The sequence below is a fragment of the Mauremys reevesii genome, linkage group 16 (assembly GCF_016161935.1).
Source record: "Mauremys reevesii isolate NIE-2019 linkage group 16, ASM1616193v1, whole genome shotgun sequence".
Taxonomy (NCBI): Eukaryota; Metazoa; Chordata; order Testudines; family Geoemydidae; genus Mauremys; species Mauremys reevesii.
Window position 1 is genome coordinate 36,650,020 of NC_052638.1, and position 17,754 is coordinate 36,667,773.

The following is a 17,754-nucleotide window of genomic DNA, read 5'->3' on the forward strand; positions in this document are numbered from 1 at the left end:
TCTCCTGGAAACAGTAGGCTACAGGTGGCTGTGGGATAGTGCATTGGATTTGGCCCTTTGTACAACTCTGCCCACTCCAATGCAAATTCCAAGCATGATGTTTGGGTTGCTGGGGCCATCCATTTTTCGGCATACCGGCCTTTCAGCCATCACAGCCAAATGCTGCATTTCAGATTGACCTCTCCCCTATTTTTACAAGCATAATAAATATCGCAATGCAGTTACCATGTAGCAATCACTTGATTTCATAGTATGTAAAATATTAACTACGTTAGATGGGTTATGCCATGGCTTCTTAGGTACTTTTAGTGATAACAACAAAATCACCTTGAGAAAGTCATTCTGTACCATCCACTTACACTAGAAGATAGATCTTATCAGTGTGTGCGGGAAGTACTGAAATATGTGCCATAAAAGCTATATTGGAAACTTGTGTGAGATAAACAAGGAACAATTCAGTTCTTTTAAAGGGAGCTGATCATTATGGGAATATTAATGGGTTTATTTAGCTTTATGGGACCTCTATAAAATAAGTGGTGGGGTTTGGTTATATAGCCCATTCCTCCAACGCTCCTGACATACATAATCATTACTCACATGAGAAGGTCCATTCAACACAACAGGGCTACATGGGTGAGTCGGATTTCCAGGATCAAGCCCCAAGTTTGATTGCTGCAAAAAGTTCCTTACCGATTGCAGTGTAAAATTCAGCAAAGCTTGTTTCCAGTTGATTTCATGACTGGCTTTCTAAGGCGGTGGACGGTGATATTTCTTCTGTATGCTGCAATCAGTGCTGACTTTTCCTGATACACCTGTGAATGGGCAATAATGTTTAGCGTGTAATTCAAGTGTAGGTATCCTACAGCTGCAATACAATTATAAAAGCCAGGCTTTGGAGCATCTGATCTTCTCACATCTGCTTTTAGATAAGAACAGCCCAGGGTTGGACAGAAATGGCGCCAACCCCCTATGGTTGAATACGGTAGTCTTTTAAGGGGAAAGGATGGCTCAGTGGTTGGGCATGGGTTTGGGATGTGGGGACTTGGGCTCAATCTTCTGCTCTCCCATGGATGCTCTGTGTGATCTTGGGATACGTAGCCTCTCTGGGCCTCAGTCCCTGATCTGTACAATGGGGATAATAATGCTTTCCTCCCTTCCAAGGGGGTTGTGAGGAGAAATGCGTTAAAGATTGCGAAGATCGACTGATGAAAAGCCCCACATAAGAAATAGGCATTATCATTTTTTTTAAAAGAGAAGGTGCTCCCCGTGTTACTGAGGGGCCCAGGTCTTAGAAGGGATATGTGCACACAGTACCTAAGCACTACACAATATTCCAGTGACTCTTTTGTATGAGAATCATGCAGTGTATGCTGTAATCCCCTGCCCCCCAAAAGAGGGAAGACCTAAACAGCAAATTCAAATTCTCTAGAACCAAATACTGTATTTCTGAACAGGGTAGACAACACAAAATATGTATTCTGTCACTGATTGACTCCTTTCACCTTCTTGGCTCTTAATATAGTTGGGTCAGGAGGGCAGGCAAGTGGCTCTATCAAGAGCCCTACCTAGTGCCCCATCTTCTCTCTGTCCTGAGAAATGCTGCAAGGCAGGGCTTAAATTCTCCCCCAGTACCTCCCAGAGCCTCAGGGCTTTTGCCCTGCTGGGTGAAATGGGATTTGGGGCTTTAGCCAGGGCTCCCACAGGTTTGACAATATCTACCGGAGCTCTGCTCCGGACGGCTCCAGCTGAATTTAAGCCCTGATGCAAGGCCTTCAAGATGTACCCAGTTTCCACTTGGCAGTAAGAAACTGATGTGAGTTCTGGAATCTCCAGTCTCATGACAAGGCTGGAAAACGACCAGGAACAGCAGCTTTCTTCCACATCGAGGAGGGTCTGGAGGGAGATATTGTTTCGTTTCATAGTATAATATTTTCCTTAACATGAATTTACTGTCTGTGAAATGTGCCCTGGAGCCTGAAGACTTCTTTACAGCCCAGGTACATCTTGGGCAGCCTGCGCTTCCATTCCACCAAAGTACTTTAGCCACCTCCAAGGGAGTTCAGGCTCCATTTCTATTCAGTCTTTGGCAGGGCCGGCCTTAGGGAAAATGGCACCCTGGGCGCACTTGCATTTTGGTGCCCCTGGCCTCTGTGGACATGGCACCTCCCCTGCCCCCAAGGGCTTCCCACGTGCCCCACCCTGCCTTCCTCCCTATCCCCTGCATTGTGCCCCCTTCACCCCAATGCCTGCTCCCCCTCCTGCACCCCCAATCGCTACACCCCCTTCACTCCCGACCTCTGCTCCCCTCCAACACCTGCCCACTCCTGAGTCTCTAACCCCTGCACTGTGCCCCTTCACCCCAACCCCTGCACTGTGCCCCCTTCACTCCTACCCCCCTGCACTGTGCCCCTTTCACTCCTACCCCCTGCACCTCCCTCCTGAGCCCCTAACCCCTGCATTGTGACCCCTTTCCCCCTAAACCTTGCATCCCCCTCCTGCACCCACATGGGGAACGTGACCTGGATGCACAGAGCAGCTGACATTGCTGCTGGCTCCCACACTGGACTGCTGCTCCTCCGCCACGTGCAGCCCTAGGGGGCTGTGAAAGGGGGGAAGCAAGGAGCAGATGTCAGGGCTTCCTGCATCCAGGTCACTTTGCCTGTGGCAGGAGAGCAGCAGCTCCTGATGCTTCAGCACAGCCCAGGTGGGAAGTGACCTGGATCCAGGGAGCCCTGGTGTGTGTGTTGGGGGGACTGTGTGAAGGAGTGTGTTGTGTTGAGGGGAGTGTGTGTGTGCCTGAGTGGGTGAGTGCGCTGTCTCTTTAAGAAAGCACTGAGGGTCAGGAGTCTTAACTAGGCGTATTAAGACACAAGCAGCTGCCAGCAGCTCTGGACCCAGAGAGGCAGCAGCACACACACATTCCCCCTGTCCTGTCACCCCAGCTTAGTGGAAATTGGGTAAACAGGTGCAGGGGATGGGGACACCCCACCATCAGCCCCACTCCGCAGAGCAGACAGGAGGATGCTCCCAGTCCAGAGTGGCCAGGGGCGACTCCAGGAAGAAGGCTAGGTGGGGGAGTGGGGGAACACAGGAACAGCAGCGGCTGTACATGTGGAGCAGAGCAGAAGAGGGGAACCCCTGCTCTGGAGGAGTCACCTGGTTCCGAGGCTGGTCGTCTCTCCCGCTCCCCCACGCGGCTGCTCGCCTGCCTGCCCTGCCGCCTCCATCAGCCCAGCTAGGAAACCGTGCGCACGGCACCCACTTGGGTGGGCACCCATATCGCCCACCTCAAAGGCCGGCCCTGGTCTTCGGTCTCTACATTGAGACCCCCCATAAGAGCACCAGTCATTTTTCTGCCTAAAAGGAAGAAACCCCCACATTCGTTTTACTCAGGCTGCCGAACGGATGGAAACATTTGGTCCCTATGGCCCAGATCCTCAAAGGTGCCAATGGGAGTTAGGCACCTAAATACATTTCAAAGGCTTGTCACTCATTGCCACTCACCCACTCTGATTGCATCTTAGTCTACATCTAGCTGCTCCTAAACAGTCTGGTATTTTAAGGACATGAGTGGCTTTTAAGCAAAACCTTTTGAAATCCTCCCCCCCAAAAAAAAGAAGAAGAAGAAGAAGACAACGAAGTAAATAAGATAAATAGGAAAGCACAACTCTTTCCATAGGCTAATGAAAAATCTTCATGGGTTCTGCTTTTTTATTCAAGTGCCAGCCAGCTAATCCTTAGAATACTGGTATCTTTTAAATGAATGGTTAAAGGGATAATTAGGAGAACATGGTTGGGCACAATATTGTTATTTAATATTTGCATTGCAGCAACTCCTGGGAGTCCTAAAGAACATTCCTATTATGCTAGCCACTGTCCATACATACGACAAAAAAGAGCCTGTCCCAGGGAATTTACAACATATAATTATATAATGTAAACTTGCAACGTCCAAGGGGGTTAATATATTATATTAAGCACTGCAGCAGAACCCTTGCTTACTAGAGTTAAACCTAGTCTGCCCATCTTAGTCATCCTGGTATGTAACCAAAGGGAGTTTTGATTTCAGACATGTACGTAGGAGTAGGTAGAGATGTACTGTACTATTGTTATGTGCTAAACCTTGCTGCACCCTGAGCTTTAAGAAACCATGGATTGAATTTCTGAGCCGTTCTGTGCCAAAATGTAGGAACTGTCAGGATACTGTTGAGTCTTTGCTCAGCATCTTTCCTCACATATGCTTATTGCACTGATCATTCGTTGCTGCAGCGAGTCCATAGCGTGTGTGCAGAGTTCAGCAGGCTAAACTGATGCAGAAATTAAAGGGAGCTGTAATTCTCAGCAAAGCCACTTGTTATTCTGTTATTACTTTACCTGCTTTCTGTTCTCAGAGCAGAACAGACCTTTTTCACGGCTAGTTTCTGTTTGCAAAGAAAGGGGAGGGTTTTTTTTTTTTCATTGGCGGGGCTTTTATTCAATAGTCAAATCCCATACAGTTAGAGCATTTTATTTTGCAGAGCATCCTGCAAACAAATTGTATCCCAATGTACTTAACAAAGTTCAAGGGTCAAGAGTTGCTAAGTCTGGTGGAGCAGTGGGAAAAAATGTATTTGCAAATAATTTATTTCAAAGAAGTTTCCCCCGGTTTGGCGAATGAGCCTTATGAACCAACCGCCAGAGGGTGAAAATTCCATTTTGAAAACAAGAATGGCAATTTTCAACTGAATTTAGGGCTGGCCAGAAAAATTCCATTATATGAAAAATGTTGACGTTTCAGAATTTGATTTCCTCCCTCATTGGAAGGAACCGAGCCCATTTGAAATTTTTCATGAAAAAACATGAGACCCTTCCAGAAGAGCCAACTCACCTGGCGAGTGGAAGATCTAAACACAAATGTCTCATCTGCAGAGACTTTCACTCAGGTCTCCCACGTTCCAGAGGAGTACCCTACCCATCGGGCTATAGCCTCAGGCTTTCTCAAGTGCTCCCGTTGGAGTTCTTTCTCTTTGCATAAAAAATTAAATATTCAGTAGGCCCGAGCAAAAGATACTGACTCTAGCCCAGTAGCTTGAGCACGCACCTGGGATGATAAAATGTCAGCCAAGCAAGCACTTGGATTTCTCTGTGTGAGCAGAGTATGGTGCTCAGCATTATAAACAGGATTCCTCTGTGGTGTTTGGCTGCTGTCACTGAAGGCAGTAGCTCTTCCCATTGGAGATTTGGTGCTTAGAATCATAGAATATCAGGGTTGGAAGGGACCTCAGGCGTCATCTAGTCCAACCCCCTGCTCAAAGCAGGGCCAACCCCAACTGAATCATCTCAGCCAGGGCTTTGTCAAGCCTGACCTTAAAAACCTCTAAGGAAGGAGATTCCACCACCTCCCTAGGTAACCCATTCCAGTGCTTCACCACCCTCCTGGTGAAAAAGTTTTTCCTGATATCCAACCACTGCAACTTGAGACCATTACTCCTTATTCTGACACTATTAAACAGTGCGGACCCAAAGCTGTGAGGCTGCAATAAATCCAGTGCTAGCAGAACACTCTATGAATCAAAGAACCCCATCCAAGGCCGGTTGTGATTTTCTTACTGCTTTCGGTTGTAAAGCCAGGTATCAGTCCATTCATTTTCTTTTGCAGCACACTGAGTGGTAGAGCCCAGAGCTGAAAGGTCGGGGCAATTTTATCCAGCAGCTGAGAATGGGTTTGTCTGTCTGTCTAGAAAGAAAATCCTGGCAGACAGTGTGATACTTTCTCAACAGAGAAACTTTCGCAAGTGTCTGAACAAGTTGCTGAATGTCTGACAATTTATGACCTGGGAATTGTTTCCCTTTGTGTACGAAGGGAAGAATGTTTCCAAAGGGGAGTTATGTTGCTGTTATTAATGGGACACTTTGAAATGTTCTTGCAGCGATCATTGGTGTGTGTCCTTCAACCAGAATTTGAAATAAATCTTTTCTTTATTTACTTCCTTAGTTAGGCACCAGCATCCTCTTTTGGTAGATAGCCCACGGAGTAGGAGTGATCTCTGCTACGGAATGATCAGCACCATGAACAAGTTTGCTGGTCTTTTACGGGAGGGTTACAGAATCTGTGGGTTTCTTTAATGCAGTGATCATAGAGGTGACTGATGCTCTTTCTCATCCCCAACCCCATCACTGGGAAATCATCCTGGAGACCAAGTCCCAGTACCAGGAAATACAGTACAATTGTTGCTGGGTTCTCCTGATGCAGAGGCCCAGACTGGATTTTCAATTGTCACATGTGCAACTAGAGGAACATGGCCAAGTTCTGACCCTTTAAGGACCATCACAGACCTCACTGCTTTCTGCTCCCAGTGCAAGGCACACGTCTTTGATCTTGCCTTCTCTACCAAACACAGAGCACCACATCTATGTATTAAAACAACAGCAAAAATCACCTACCAAAACAAGACACTCCACTGCACATGCTTCTCATTCTGGGGAGAGGATGAGAAAATAAACATGTGGCAGAGATGTAGCCACATTTCTTAATGCGCTGCTGGAAGGAGCTCAGATACTACGGTGATGAGTGTGGATAATACTGTGTATAGAACAGGATAGAAATAAAGTAACCCTCCATAGGCACATCACACAACATATCTCCCAGTGGTGTGAGTGTGGCAATAGGGTGATGGGGATACAAACCACTGAGAAATGTGAACACATCACACAAACCTCAAACAACTTCCTATTCATTTCAGGGTCCCATTCAGAAGTCTCTTCCCAGATTTTCAAATGTTCCATGGCGTTTCTGCATCAAATCGCATGGGCTTATAGACTGATATACAGACCATTGAAATAAATGAAAAGATTCCCATTGACTTATTCAGCCTTTGTATGAGGCTCTTAATCTCTCTCTCTGCACCCTTGCCAGCTTGCTTTGCTCATCTTGCACCATCCTCTCTTACTCTTGCTCGCCATTCTTACTTCATGAGCCGCCTCCTCTGCAGCTCTTGGCATCTGGACCCGCCTGCCTGTATTTCTTCATGTTGTCAACTCTTGGCCTTATCTTTTCTCTCTGCCTCTGATTTCCCACCCACTTCTGCTCCGATTTGTATGAGACAAGGTGGGAGAGGCAATATCTTTTATTGGACCAGCTTCTGCGGGTGAGAGAGACAAACGGTTGACTCTGTGAAACACTTTGGGGATAGTTTGGAGACAATGGGACCCAGGCACACAAGTTTCTATTCCTGACTCTTCCACTGACCTGCAGGGTGATCTTGGGGAAGTCGTGTCATCTCTCTATACCCCTATTTTCCCTTCCACCCTTGACTATTTTCTATCCTCTATTTAGATTGAGAGCTCTTTAAGGCGGGGGGTTATCTCTTACTGTGGGTCTTTACGGCACCTAACTCAATGGGGCTCCAATCTCAGTGGGAGACTCTAGGTTCTACCATAATACAAATAATAAATACCGCTGGAACTACTCCATGTGGGTGCAAGGGTCTGTCCATATGGATTTAGTAGCAGAAGTAGGCCCTGAAACTGAAGGGCATTGTTACACATGTGCTCTCCTACAGGTAGGACATGCTGGAACACTCATTGGAGAAACCATTGCATCTGGTAATGTTTTTTCCCCCTATGCAACATACTCATAAAATTGTTACAAACATTAAAATAACTATTTAAATTGCTGTATGCAGTGTTGTGGTAGCCGCGCCGATCCCACGATATTAGAGAGAAAAGGTGAGTGATGTAATACTGTTTGTCGGTGAGAGAGTGGTCCAATAAAAGATATTTTCTCACCCACCTTGTCTCTCTACTTAAACTCTTGACAGTTTGAATAGTATGTCTTTATTGATTCATAAAACAACTAGCAAATTGCAGAGTTCTCGATGATAGTAAATAGCCGTCACCACTGATGACAGGGAACGGCAATCTCTAACTCATCACATGACTGTCGTTCTTTCTCTCTTTGAAGCTGTGCAGAATGAACGGGACAGGATTAGCATTCGCAGGAGTAGCTATGAGGACAATGGATCCCTGTCAATCACTGTACTGACCCAGGCTGAGGCTATGGCACAGCAGGTATGAAACACGTTGACAATCATTATTAGAAGGGTTTTATGGCCGCTTCGGACTGTGAACTTGTCCAACTAAGCAAGGATGAGTCTACACAGTCCTTGGATGGCACTTAGATGGAACAACTATTGCAACAGGAAGCAAATATTAATGATTTTCTCATGTTCTCTCTGGGTCATTGCTGAACCACTGCCCGAGCACCATTATAGGGGGTGTTATGCTACTGGAGGTGCCATATTTCAGATGACACACAAAACTGAATTCCTGCCAACTTGAAGACATTAACGATCCCATCGCAACTATTGCAAGAGTTGGGCAACTAGGGTCAGATCCACAAAGGTAGTTAGGGTCCTAACTTCCACTGAAATCAGGAAGCCTAAATTGCTTTGAGGATCTGGACCCTAGCATCTATGTCCTGGCTACAGGTCTGAGCAGTTACATTCTACCTACCAATTCCCGCTGGCGGTCCAGCAGGATACGGTAGTCTTCTTCGCTCCTTAGCCTAAATTGCTGCATTGCCTTGCTGTCCACTTCATTTGCTTTGTTTCACCCCAGAGGTGGCTGCATTTCAATGCTGCATGAAGAAATTCCTGTAGGTGGAGTATATAACTTGTTAGGAACCTAGGCTTCCCTCAGTATAAATGCAAGATCTGCAAATGTAAGAGCACTATTAGGGTAACAATCATAGAAGAGCAAAGAGCTAATAAACTGGGATTTAAACCCAACACTCCTATCATCTTCTCCTCCCTCCTTTCCTCGTCCCTTACCACATGCTCCAAGGTGCAGTTTGATTTAAGAAAACAACAACAATTAAGGGCATCCTTTTAATTTCCAACACAAATGGTCCTTTTCTTCCAGACACATGGTGCAGATTTTCTTTATGTATAAAAATGTTTTCACTTCTTCAAGAATTGCTGCATTCACAACATGCACTAGAAAGCGTCGCCTTTCAGGGCTTGTGTACAGGTGACGTTCGGGCCCGGGCGTGAATCTGAAGTGCGGTAACGTACTCACCCTGGCTTGCGAGGCCTGAACAAGTCCTCAGTTAACACTGCTGGGCCCATTTGTTGCCACTGACCTTTGAAAAGAGATAGGGAGGTTGATGCATGCGGGTGTATGTATTTTATAACAAACTGCTGCTTGGGAAGTTGGGTGAGCTGACTGAGCTGCTTCTTTGGGTCTGCCATATTAAATAATTGGCAGGGCGCTCAGATCCTGTGCTTTTGATCGAAAGAAAGAAAATCCCTTCGTCAAGTCAGACGAGTCCGCTGTACAACACACTGATAATTAGCTGCTCAAGTCACTATGCCTCTGTTGTGACACAGCACCACCCGGTGGAGACTGCAAACATTCTTGTGTCACTGATGTTCAACACTGGATCAAACATACAGTTCTCTGCAAATCATTGTGAATGTCAAACCTTATATCTGAGATAGGACAAAATTAATGGCTTTATAGAAACCCCATTTAACCATAAATCCCGTGATATGTGGGAAACACTTATTACACTCTACTTGACCGGGCATTTTGTTCAACAAAGCAACACAAGCCTGTTTTACATACAAATTCTGCTTTGTTTTTCTTTCAGTACTCAGCTCTGAGTCCAGTGCACAGTGCTGATATTGCCATGAAGAAGGTTGCCACCATCAATGATGTGTGTGAGTCTATGAAACAGCAGCTTTTAGCCCTTGTGGAGTGGGCGAAGTATATCCCAGCATTCTGTGAACTTCCACTGGACGACCAGGTGAAATAGGGCTCCCTCAATCCATTTATATTTAATGTATTTATTTAATATAAACACATACTCCCTGCCCGTTAACATCAAACTGGATGATATTCAATAGAATTCACCATGTAGGGCAAGAAATTCCTTGCAGGAGAGGTGGCATTTTAAAGGGTCAGACTTTTGTTATTACTAATGAATTAGAAATGATTGCCACCCACTGAAGACAAGAAAAATATTGCATGTGATCAGCTGAGCCAGCACTGGGAATGATGGGTCAAAAGGGAGGTTCTATTTTTTCTGCCATCATCTGCTGGTAGAAGGGTATAATAGCCACTGTTTCCAGGGCAATATCAAATAAAACATGTTCTCCTTTGTTCTTGCTTTGAAAATGAGTTTTGCTTTAATGTTCTGTAAATGTAATGCTTCTAACATCTACAGAGTCAAAGTATAGTCAAGTTAGTGTCAGATTTTGCTCTCAATTATCCCAGGAGTAATTCCGTTGACTACAGTGGAGCTATTCCAGATTTGCACTGATTTAAATGAAAGCAGAATTTCCCCCATTCTCTACACATCAATCACCTGACTGTTCCTCTGTGTGTAACACGCTCTGTTTCTTCCCTGTACTCTGCAGGTTGTCTTGCTAAGAGCCCATGCAGGAGAGCACCTACTCCTGGGAGTGGCTAAACGGTCAATACCATATACAGATTTTCTATTATTAGGTAAAATAATATAATTCATTCTTCCTTTGAAGTTTGCACAGATTTACATGCTGGATAATTATTATGTATCCTACCCATCTGCATTTCCTCTTGCATTCAGCTAGCTAAGATATATTTCACCTGTTATGCTTTATGCTGTTAAATTGTTGCTACTTTTCTCCTGCGGTGGCCGCACTGCCGTGGTGGATAAAGTCCTCTCTCCATAGAGCCTGTACATCTGTTTGTAGACCAAAGAGGTTGGGGAACTTTCTGGATGTCAGACAATATCTAAATAGGCAAGATCATCACTGTATTTTAGCCAAAAAACTGTACTGATAGTTTAGGCTGCTAGAATGAATTTTTTTTGTTATGACTAAGAAAAAAAAGAAATACCAACCAAACTGTGGCCCATTGGCCTGATAACTTCAGTTACAGAATGACAGCAAATTACATGCAAACATGCATCTTCCACCTCTTTGCTTCTATAGCACTGCTAGTATGTGGATATAAAGCTACTGTACTAAATTTTGCTTTCCTCCAGGTTTAAATTTAGGCACAACCCAGCTTTGGGACACTGGAGGGCAGACTTACAATGAGTTTGGAGGAAGAAACCTGCATGCTTTGCTCTCTGTTAGGTTTATGCCTCTGAGTATCTAATTCATAGATTCCGTAGCCAGAAGGGACCATTGTGATCATCTAGTCTGACCTCCTGTATAACACAGGCCATAGAACTTCCCCAAAATAATTCCTAAAGCCGAGCTTTTAGAAACACATCCAATCTTGATTTAAAAATTGTCTGTGATGGAGAATCCACTATGATCCTTGGTAAATTGTTCCAATGATTAATGACTGTCACTGCTCAAAACATATGTCTTATTTTCAGTCTGAATTTGTCTAACTTCAACTTCCAGCCATTGGATCCTGATATACCTTCCTCTGATAGACTGAAGAGCCCATTATTAAATATTTGTTCCCCAAGTAGGTACTTAAAGACTGTAATTGTCACCCCTTAAATTCAGGGTCTCATGTTTGCATCCCAAGGAAAAACCCATGGGACTAAGAGCGAGAAAATCTCCATGAGGTTCTCTGTGAGGTGCTTTCTTCCCCATGGTCCATTGACGGGTGGACAAACAGGTCATGGGGCTGGTTCCCAGACCCCATGTATTACCAGAATCTGCAGAGATACTGAAGGATCAGCAGGAGGCCAGCTACCCTATGTTGCCTAACAGCATTGGTACTCCAAGAGAGCCGCTCTGATAGGACTTCCACAGTCAGTAGTTTCCATAGGAATTCTCTTTAAGGAGGATCATTATTGCCCAGGGCTGTACTGTCCTACCGGGGAAACTCCACAGAGCCAGTGGAGAGATGATGTGCATCCTCTCGGCCCCATAGAACTCCAACTGCATAGATCCTCAGACTCATGGATATCTTGGTACTGGCTCAAGGAAAAAGCCAGGGGAGAAATAGTGCAGAGACAAGAGATTACTCCTTATCTCCAGACCAGATGGGGAGACTCAGACATGGATCTTGGAGGCCTTGAGTTTTGGTTCAATGTATTTGTGCTGGAGTTGGAATAATCAGAAAATTAAAATGATGCTTTAGTTAGAGACAGCATGTAAATGTTACCTCTGCTAATGCATACTGAACGCTCACAGTTCTACTCAGCATTTTGGCTCTGTCCACACTGTAAAGGGAAGGTGTGATTGCAGCGTGGGTAGGCATACCCATGTCAGCTTTAATCTAGCTAGCATAAGTAACAATAGCAGTGTAGACGTGGTGGTATCAGTTTCAGCACAGGCTAGCAACCAGAGTCCAAGCCCCCTAAGGTCCCTGGATAAGTACTTTGCTTGCTAACACGTGCTATACTGCTATTGTTACCTGGGCTAGCTAAATTACAGCTGACACAGGAATCTATACCATGCTACCATCACCCTGTCACTTTGTGATGTAGACATCCCCTTAGACACTGATGCCTAGAAATTAAGGTGATAGGTCCCTTAGAAATACTGAAGAGAGATTAGATCAAATTTAGGTTAGATAGATATTTCCTTGTAATTTAAGATGGTGTTTTCTTCGATCATCTAAAACCAGTCAAGATTATCCACTGCAGATGGGGGGGGGGGGGGGGGGAAGTTGGTCTCAACAACATTATGTTGGCCAAACTTGGGTCAAATATTTCTACAAAAAATTATACCTGAGTAAGGCTACAATTTAGTCATGGAGGTCACGGAAGTCACAGAATCCGTGACTTCCAGTAACCTCCGTGACTTCAGCCTGCACTGGTCAGGAGCTGCAAGGTCCCCCCTCACCCACGGGGGCAGGGAGCTGCAGGGTACCTCCGCTGCCTCTGGCTGCCGCCACAGCTCCCAGCCACCGAGAGCGGTGAGGGAACCCCCTGTGCTCCAGGCCGCCGGGGGTGTTGGGGGAATCTCCCCAAGCTCCTGCCCACTGGGGGCAGTGGGAGAACCACCGAGCTCCCAGCTGCCCAGGGTGGAGGTGGAACCCCCGAGCTCCCAGCCGCTGGGGGCCCCCTGGAGCTGTGGGCGGCAGGGGTACCCTGCAGCTCCCAGCTGCCAGGGGAGGCGGGGGCACCCCACAGCTTCCGGCCCCCATAGACAGAGGGGAACTCCTGGAGCTGCAGACAGCAGCAGTACCCCGCAGCCTCCAGCTGCTGCAGGCAGCTCCTAGCCCCTCCGCAGCTGCCCTGCTTCAGACAGTGTGGGGACCCGCAGATCCCTATTTTGTCACCATATTTTTAGTAAAAGTCACGGACAGGTCACGGCTGCTGTGAATTTTTCTTTTTTGTCTGTGACCTTTACTAAAAATATCCGTGACAAAATCTTAGCCTTATACATGAGTTACAATATTCTTGTGGCCAGATGCACAGACAGGTATAACAGGATTTGCATGAACGGTTATGGCAACTGCATGCACAAATTGGGTAATTAAGTACACAAATGCATCTAAGTAGTTATTTGCCCATGTCAATTCTGAATTTGAACATGACATTGCATGTGCAAATTATACACACAATCATGTGCTGCATTCTGAAAATATGGCTGTCGGTGTTTGAAGAAATGGGTGATTTGGTAATGCTCCATGTCCAAAGAACTGGTGTAAATGGCTGATACTGATGTTTTTTCATCTCCTCAGGAAATGATTTCATCATTCCAATGCACTGCCCAGAACTGGAAATTGCTCGCGTAGCCATTCGAATCCTGGATGAGTTGGTAAAGCCCTTACGTGACATCCAGGTTGATGACAATGAGTATGCGTGCCTCAAAGCGATCATATTCTTTGACCCGGGTAAGTCTCTCAGATTTACCAAACCACTATCATCAGTGGCAGATCATGGGATTCCAAGAGAAGAAACTTGGTAGAAATAAAACAGGACATAAATGGGTGGAGTGAGGGGTCCGGTCTGGGGAGAAAAAAAATGGATCATTTATGGCATTTCTTGAAAATGCCAGTATTGTTGCTCCTCCTCCATTTTGTGGTGCTCCACTCCCTCATTGCCTAATTGCAAGGTTTGTAAGTATTAAAGCAGAAATGATGGGTTTTGTCATTAGGTCAAGGATTAGGAATCCCAGAATCTGTATGCTATCTTGGTTACTAATGACAGCTCCCAGGCAGCAGTTATGCTTTTCAGTTGGTTCCCAGCTGTAAAGGAGTAATGCTTAGCAGTGCATTAGCAGGCAAGCTAAAACTGGTCTTTTCTTGCAGACATCTCTATTATTTGCACAACATTAGCTCCAGCCCGAGAGACATGCAAAACCTTACAGAACCTGCAGGAACTGAGTTGCTTCCAGAGTTTGGCCTCACTCAGAGATGTATATCAATAGAAAATGAGGACATGCATGCCTATATTTAATTTTTCTGTGAATTAACTAAGCAACAGGGGATTAAATTAGGGACCAGGAGGGAGCATAAAATTCACAAATGGTTAGGCCATGAGAAGTGTTGATTGGCTGCAGTTTCCATCAACATCAGGAAGGATGCTGCAACATCTCATGCTCAGAGTACAAAATGACAGAATAAAGAGAAGATTTGGGGAAAAGAGTACGGGAAATTAGGGCCTGATCCGAAGCCCGTCAGAACGAATGGGAGACTTTCCGCTGACTTCAGTGGCTTTGGATTAGGCTCCAAGTGAGACAAATGAAGACACATTCCAGGGTTTGTGAGAGCATTACAAATGGTCGGGGCTCTAAAAAATAACACACTTTGGTGTCTTATCACTTATTAGAGTTGAGTCATTTGACCAAAAGTTGCTGAACGCTGGGCTAGACTCAGCAGGGGGAGTAACATAAAGAGCAAACCATGAATGCAGGGGATTGGATGGGGCCACCTCACCTACAAGAAGAGAGGAGTGCACATCAAAGGCATGGCCTGCAGGATAACTTTCGAGACCTGCTGCTTTCCTAGCTCACATGGTCTTGAACAGCTGTGTTTTTACTATAACCCTTTGCTGAGTGCTATCCATCCATCCTCCTGTCCCTCCCCCCACACCTCTCTTTTACTCACATGGCCCCCATTACTGTAATATCTGAGTCCTTCACAACACTCCTCTGAGTCACAGATGTGCTTTTACCCCCATTTTACAGCTGGAGAACTGAACCTAGGCCAATGCCAAATGCGACATTCTTCTACTGGCACTTACCTGTCACCGTATGTGTCTTCAACTCATTTCTCATCATGGCCCTGAGCCGTTTCCTGTGTATCTGGAGGGCTGCAGCCTTGAAGCAACATATGTTATGGGAGATGACTCCTTAGTGCATACTCTTCATGACTGTCCTGAACAGACTTAACTGCAGGCACCCAGCCCTACCTGCCTCTCCTTAAACATTGAAAGTTGCTTCAATCCTTTGGGACAGTATGTGTGAAATTTTCAAACAGCCTAAAACCACCTGGACTGGAGTAAGAAAAGATTTGTTAGGAACATACAGAGAAAAAGCCAATTAAAATAAAAGAAATGCACTGCATATCACATCTAGACTTATATGCTGCAAAAGCTAAGGCAGATACCATAAGTACTATCTCCATTAGTTACGGTATACAAAGCTTCTTTCCTGGTCCAGCAGGGCAGTGTATTTCAGACCCAGCCTGTGGTTTGAGGTGCCCTGAGCATCATCTCTTCTTGTGTGATCCTGCAGTTCGCCCTTTCGGGTTACTGTGCCATTCCCACAAAGATATTTGCACAGTTGCAGTCCCCTAGGACGATAGGATGGTCTCTCATGAAGCATGCACTGGATGGCTCCAAAATCCATTCAGGATTATTTTCAGTACATTGGATAGATAGTTTTTTATCCCAATTTCCCTTTACTATTCTACATAGGTTTTTATACTAGGCTCATCACTGTAGTATCTGAGCACCTGCCAGTATTGCATTAAGAAATGTGATTACACAACTGTCACACAATGTTTGTTCTCTCAGCCTCTCCCGAGGTGAGAAGCTTGTATAGTGGGTGTGTCTTAGTTTGGTAGTGTTTTTTTTTTAACTATAAATATAGTTGTTGCTTTGTTTTGATGTTAAAGAAGGCAGGTCAAAGAAATGTGCCTTGCAGCTGAACTGGAAAGTGGCACGGTGTGGGAAGGTCTTCGGTTACTGAGGGAGTTCATGCCGCAGTCTCAGACCAACCCCCCCCCCCCCAAGAAAGTTGTGTCTCCCCCCCCCACAGATGAGCTTTACTCTTATTGTTGAGAGTTCCATTGTGCCAAAGGAGAGGAGTTGTCAACCGCAGGCTTTATCCTGAAGCTTTAAAACAATCTTTCAAATTTCCTGTGCCCAGGCTGTGGAGTGCTTTGAAGACAGGGGGCAAGAGTCTGAACTTAACTAGAAAATCTATGGGGACTCTATTGAAAATCTGCACATTTACATGAGGCAGTCATGCAACAGCTGTTTCTCAGCTCCACCTTCACAATCTATTTCCCCACAGGCCTCTACACCCCGAGGAACACCTTTTGTTCTGGCCTAAAAATCCTGGCCATGATTTTGAAAAATAAAAGACAGGCCCCTAAATTCATATTTATGCCCCAAAGGAAGTGGCCTGGTTTTTCAGAAGGGCCGAACATGCACTAAATTCAATGGCAGCGGCTGGGTCCTCAGCACTTCACCCTCTTCTTTTAGGGCATAAATAATTTTAAGCTCCTAGTTTTCCTATCTTTGCCTTTGCTTGTTACCATGGGTGGCAGGTGAACCCCCCCACCCCCACACACTTCAGGGAGGCTACCCTGCCGGCCCCATCCCTTCCATCTGAGGCCACGACCCCTATGGCCGGAGGAGCCCGGAGCCCCTACTCCTGCCTCTGGAGGTGCCCTGGCTGGCCTGCCCCAGCCACCCCAGCTGTGCTGCCCAGCCCATCCCGCAGGCTGGCCCCAGCACCAGGCTACTGGCCAGCTCTGGCCTGAGCTGCCCCTGGCCAGCCCGGCTGCTGGTGGGCCCAAGCCCTGAGCTCCAGGCCCCACTGCCAGCTTCAGGGGAGAGGGAGAGGGATGGCAGGACAGTGTGTGGGAAAGTCCATAGGCCTGGGTTAGGGGAGGCTTAGCCTCCCCTGGCCTCTGACACCCCTCCCACCCCCATGTTTGTTAATCATCCTACCCACAGGGATCAAACTTCTATTTTCCTACCACCCCCTTTAGACATTGCTCTGCTCTCTGTGGGATGTGAACTATTGACAGATTAACATTGAGCAGCCACATTACTCTGGACACATTCCAACTTCTAGGCTAAAGGAGAAATATTAAAAAAAAAAAAGAGGTCACTTGCCATATAGGTGTATTTAATCTTTTCTTCTAGCGTCTGGATGATTGACAGAGCTGTTCCAGCTTGTGTGTGTGGATGGGTGTAAATTGTCTGTATCTTTCTACCTCCCAGACTGTAAAGGCCTGAGTGAGCCTGGGAAGGTGAAGAACATGCGATTCCAGGTGCAGGTCAACCTGGAGGATTATATCAACGACCGGCAGTACGACTCTCGAGGGCGGTTCAGCGACATTCTCCTCCTCCTACCGCCACTCCAGAGCATCACCTGGCAAATGATAGAGCAGGTCCAATTCATGAAACTCTTTGGCGTGGCGAGGATTGACAGCTTGCTGCAAGAAATGCTTCTGGGAGGTACGACCCCACTGAGACACTCTTTCTTACCTGCATGCCTTGAAAACCGTGAGTATTTCAAAGGCCTTAACAATAGTCCTAGCACCAATGCCATATTGAGGGAGGCCCCAGGAACTTTTCAGATTGATCAGATTAAAGAGACTTTGAGCCAGCTCAGCAGTTGATATAAACTGGCATAG

General features: G+C 46.0%; 1 protein-coding gene across 3 annotated transcripts in view; it reads left to right on the forward strand.

Annotated features, from left to right (window-relative positions):
- Positions 1-17,754, forward strand: part of LOC120384159 (hepatocyte nuclear factor 4-beta-like) — a 43,271-nt gene that overhangs the window by 20,894 nt on the left and 4,623 nt on the right. For 2 of the 3 annotated variants that reach the window (XM_039502490.1, XM_039502492.1), the window contains 5 exons: positions 7,943-8,049; positions 9,632-9,787; positions 10,401-10,488; positions 13,621-13,773; positions 17,339-17,623. In XM_039502490.1, the coding sequence (XP_039358424.1) occupies positions 7,943-8,049; positions 9,632-9,787; positions 10,401-10,488; positions 13,621-13,773; positions 17,339-17,623 (789 nt within the window). The remainder of the gene's footprint in view (positions 1-7,942; positions 8,050-9,631; positions 9,788-10,400; positions 10,489-13,620; positions 13,774-17,338; positions 17,624-17,754) is intronic. The other variant, XM_039502491.1, reaches the window with a different exon arrangement.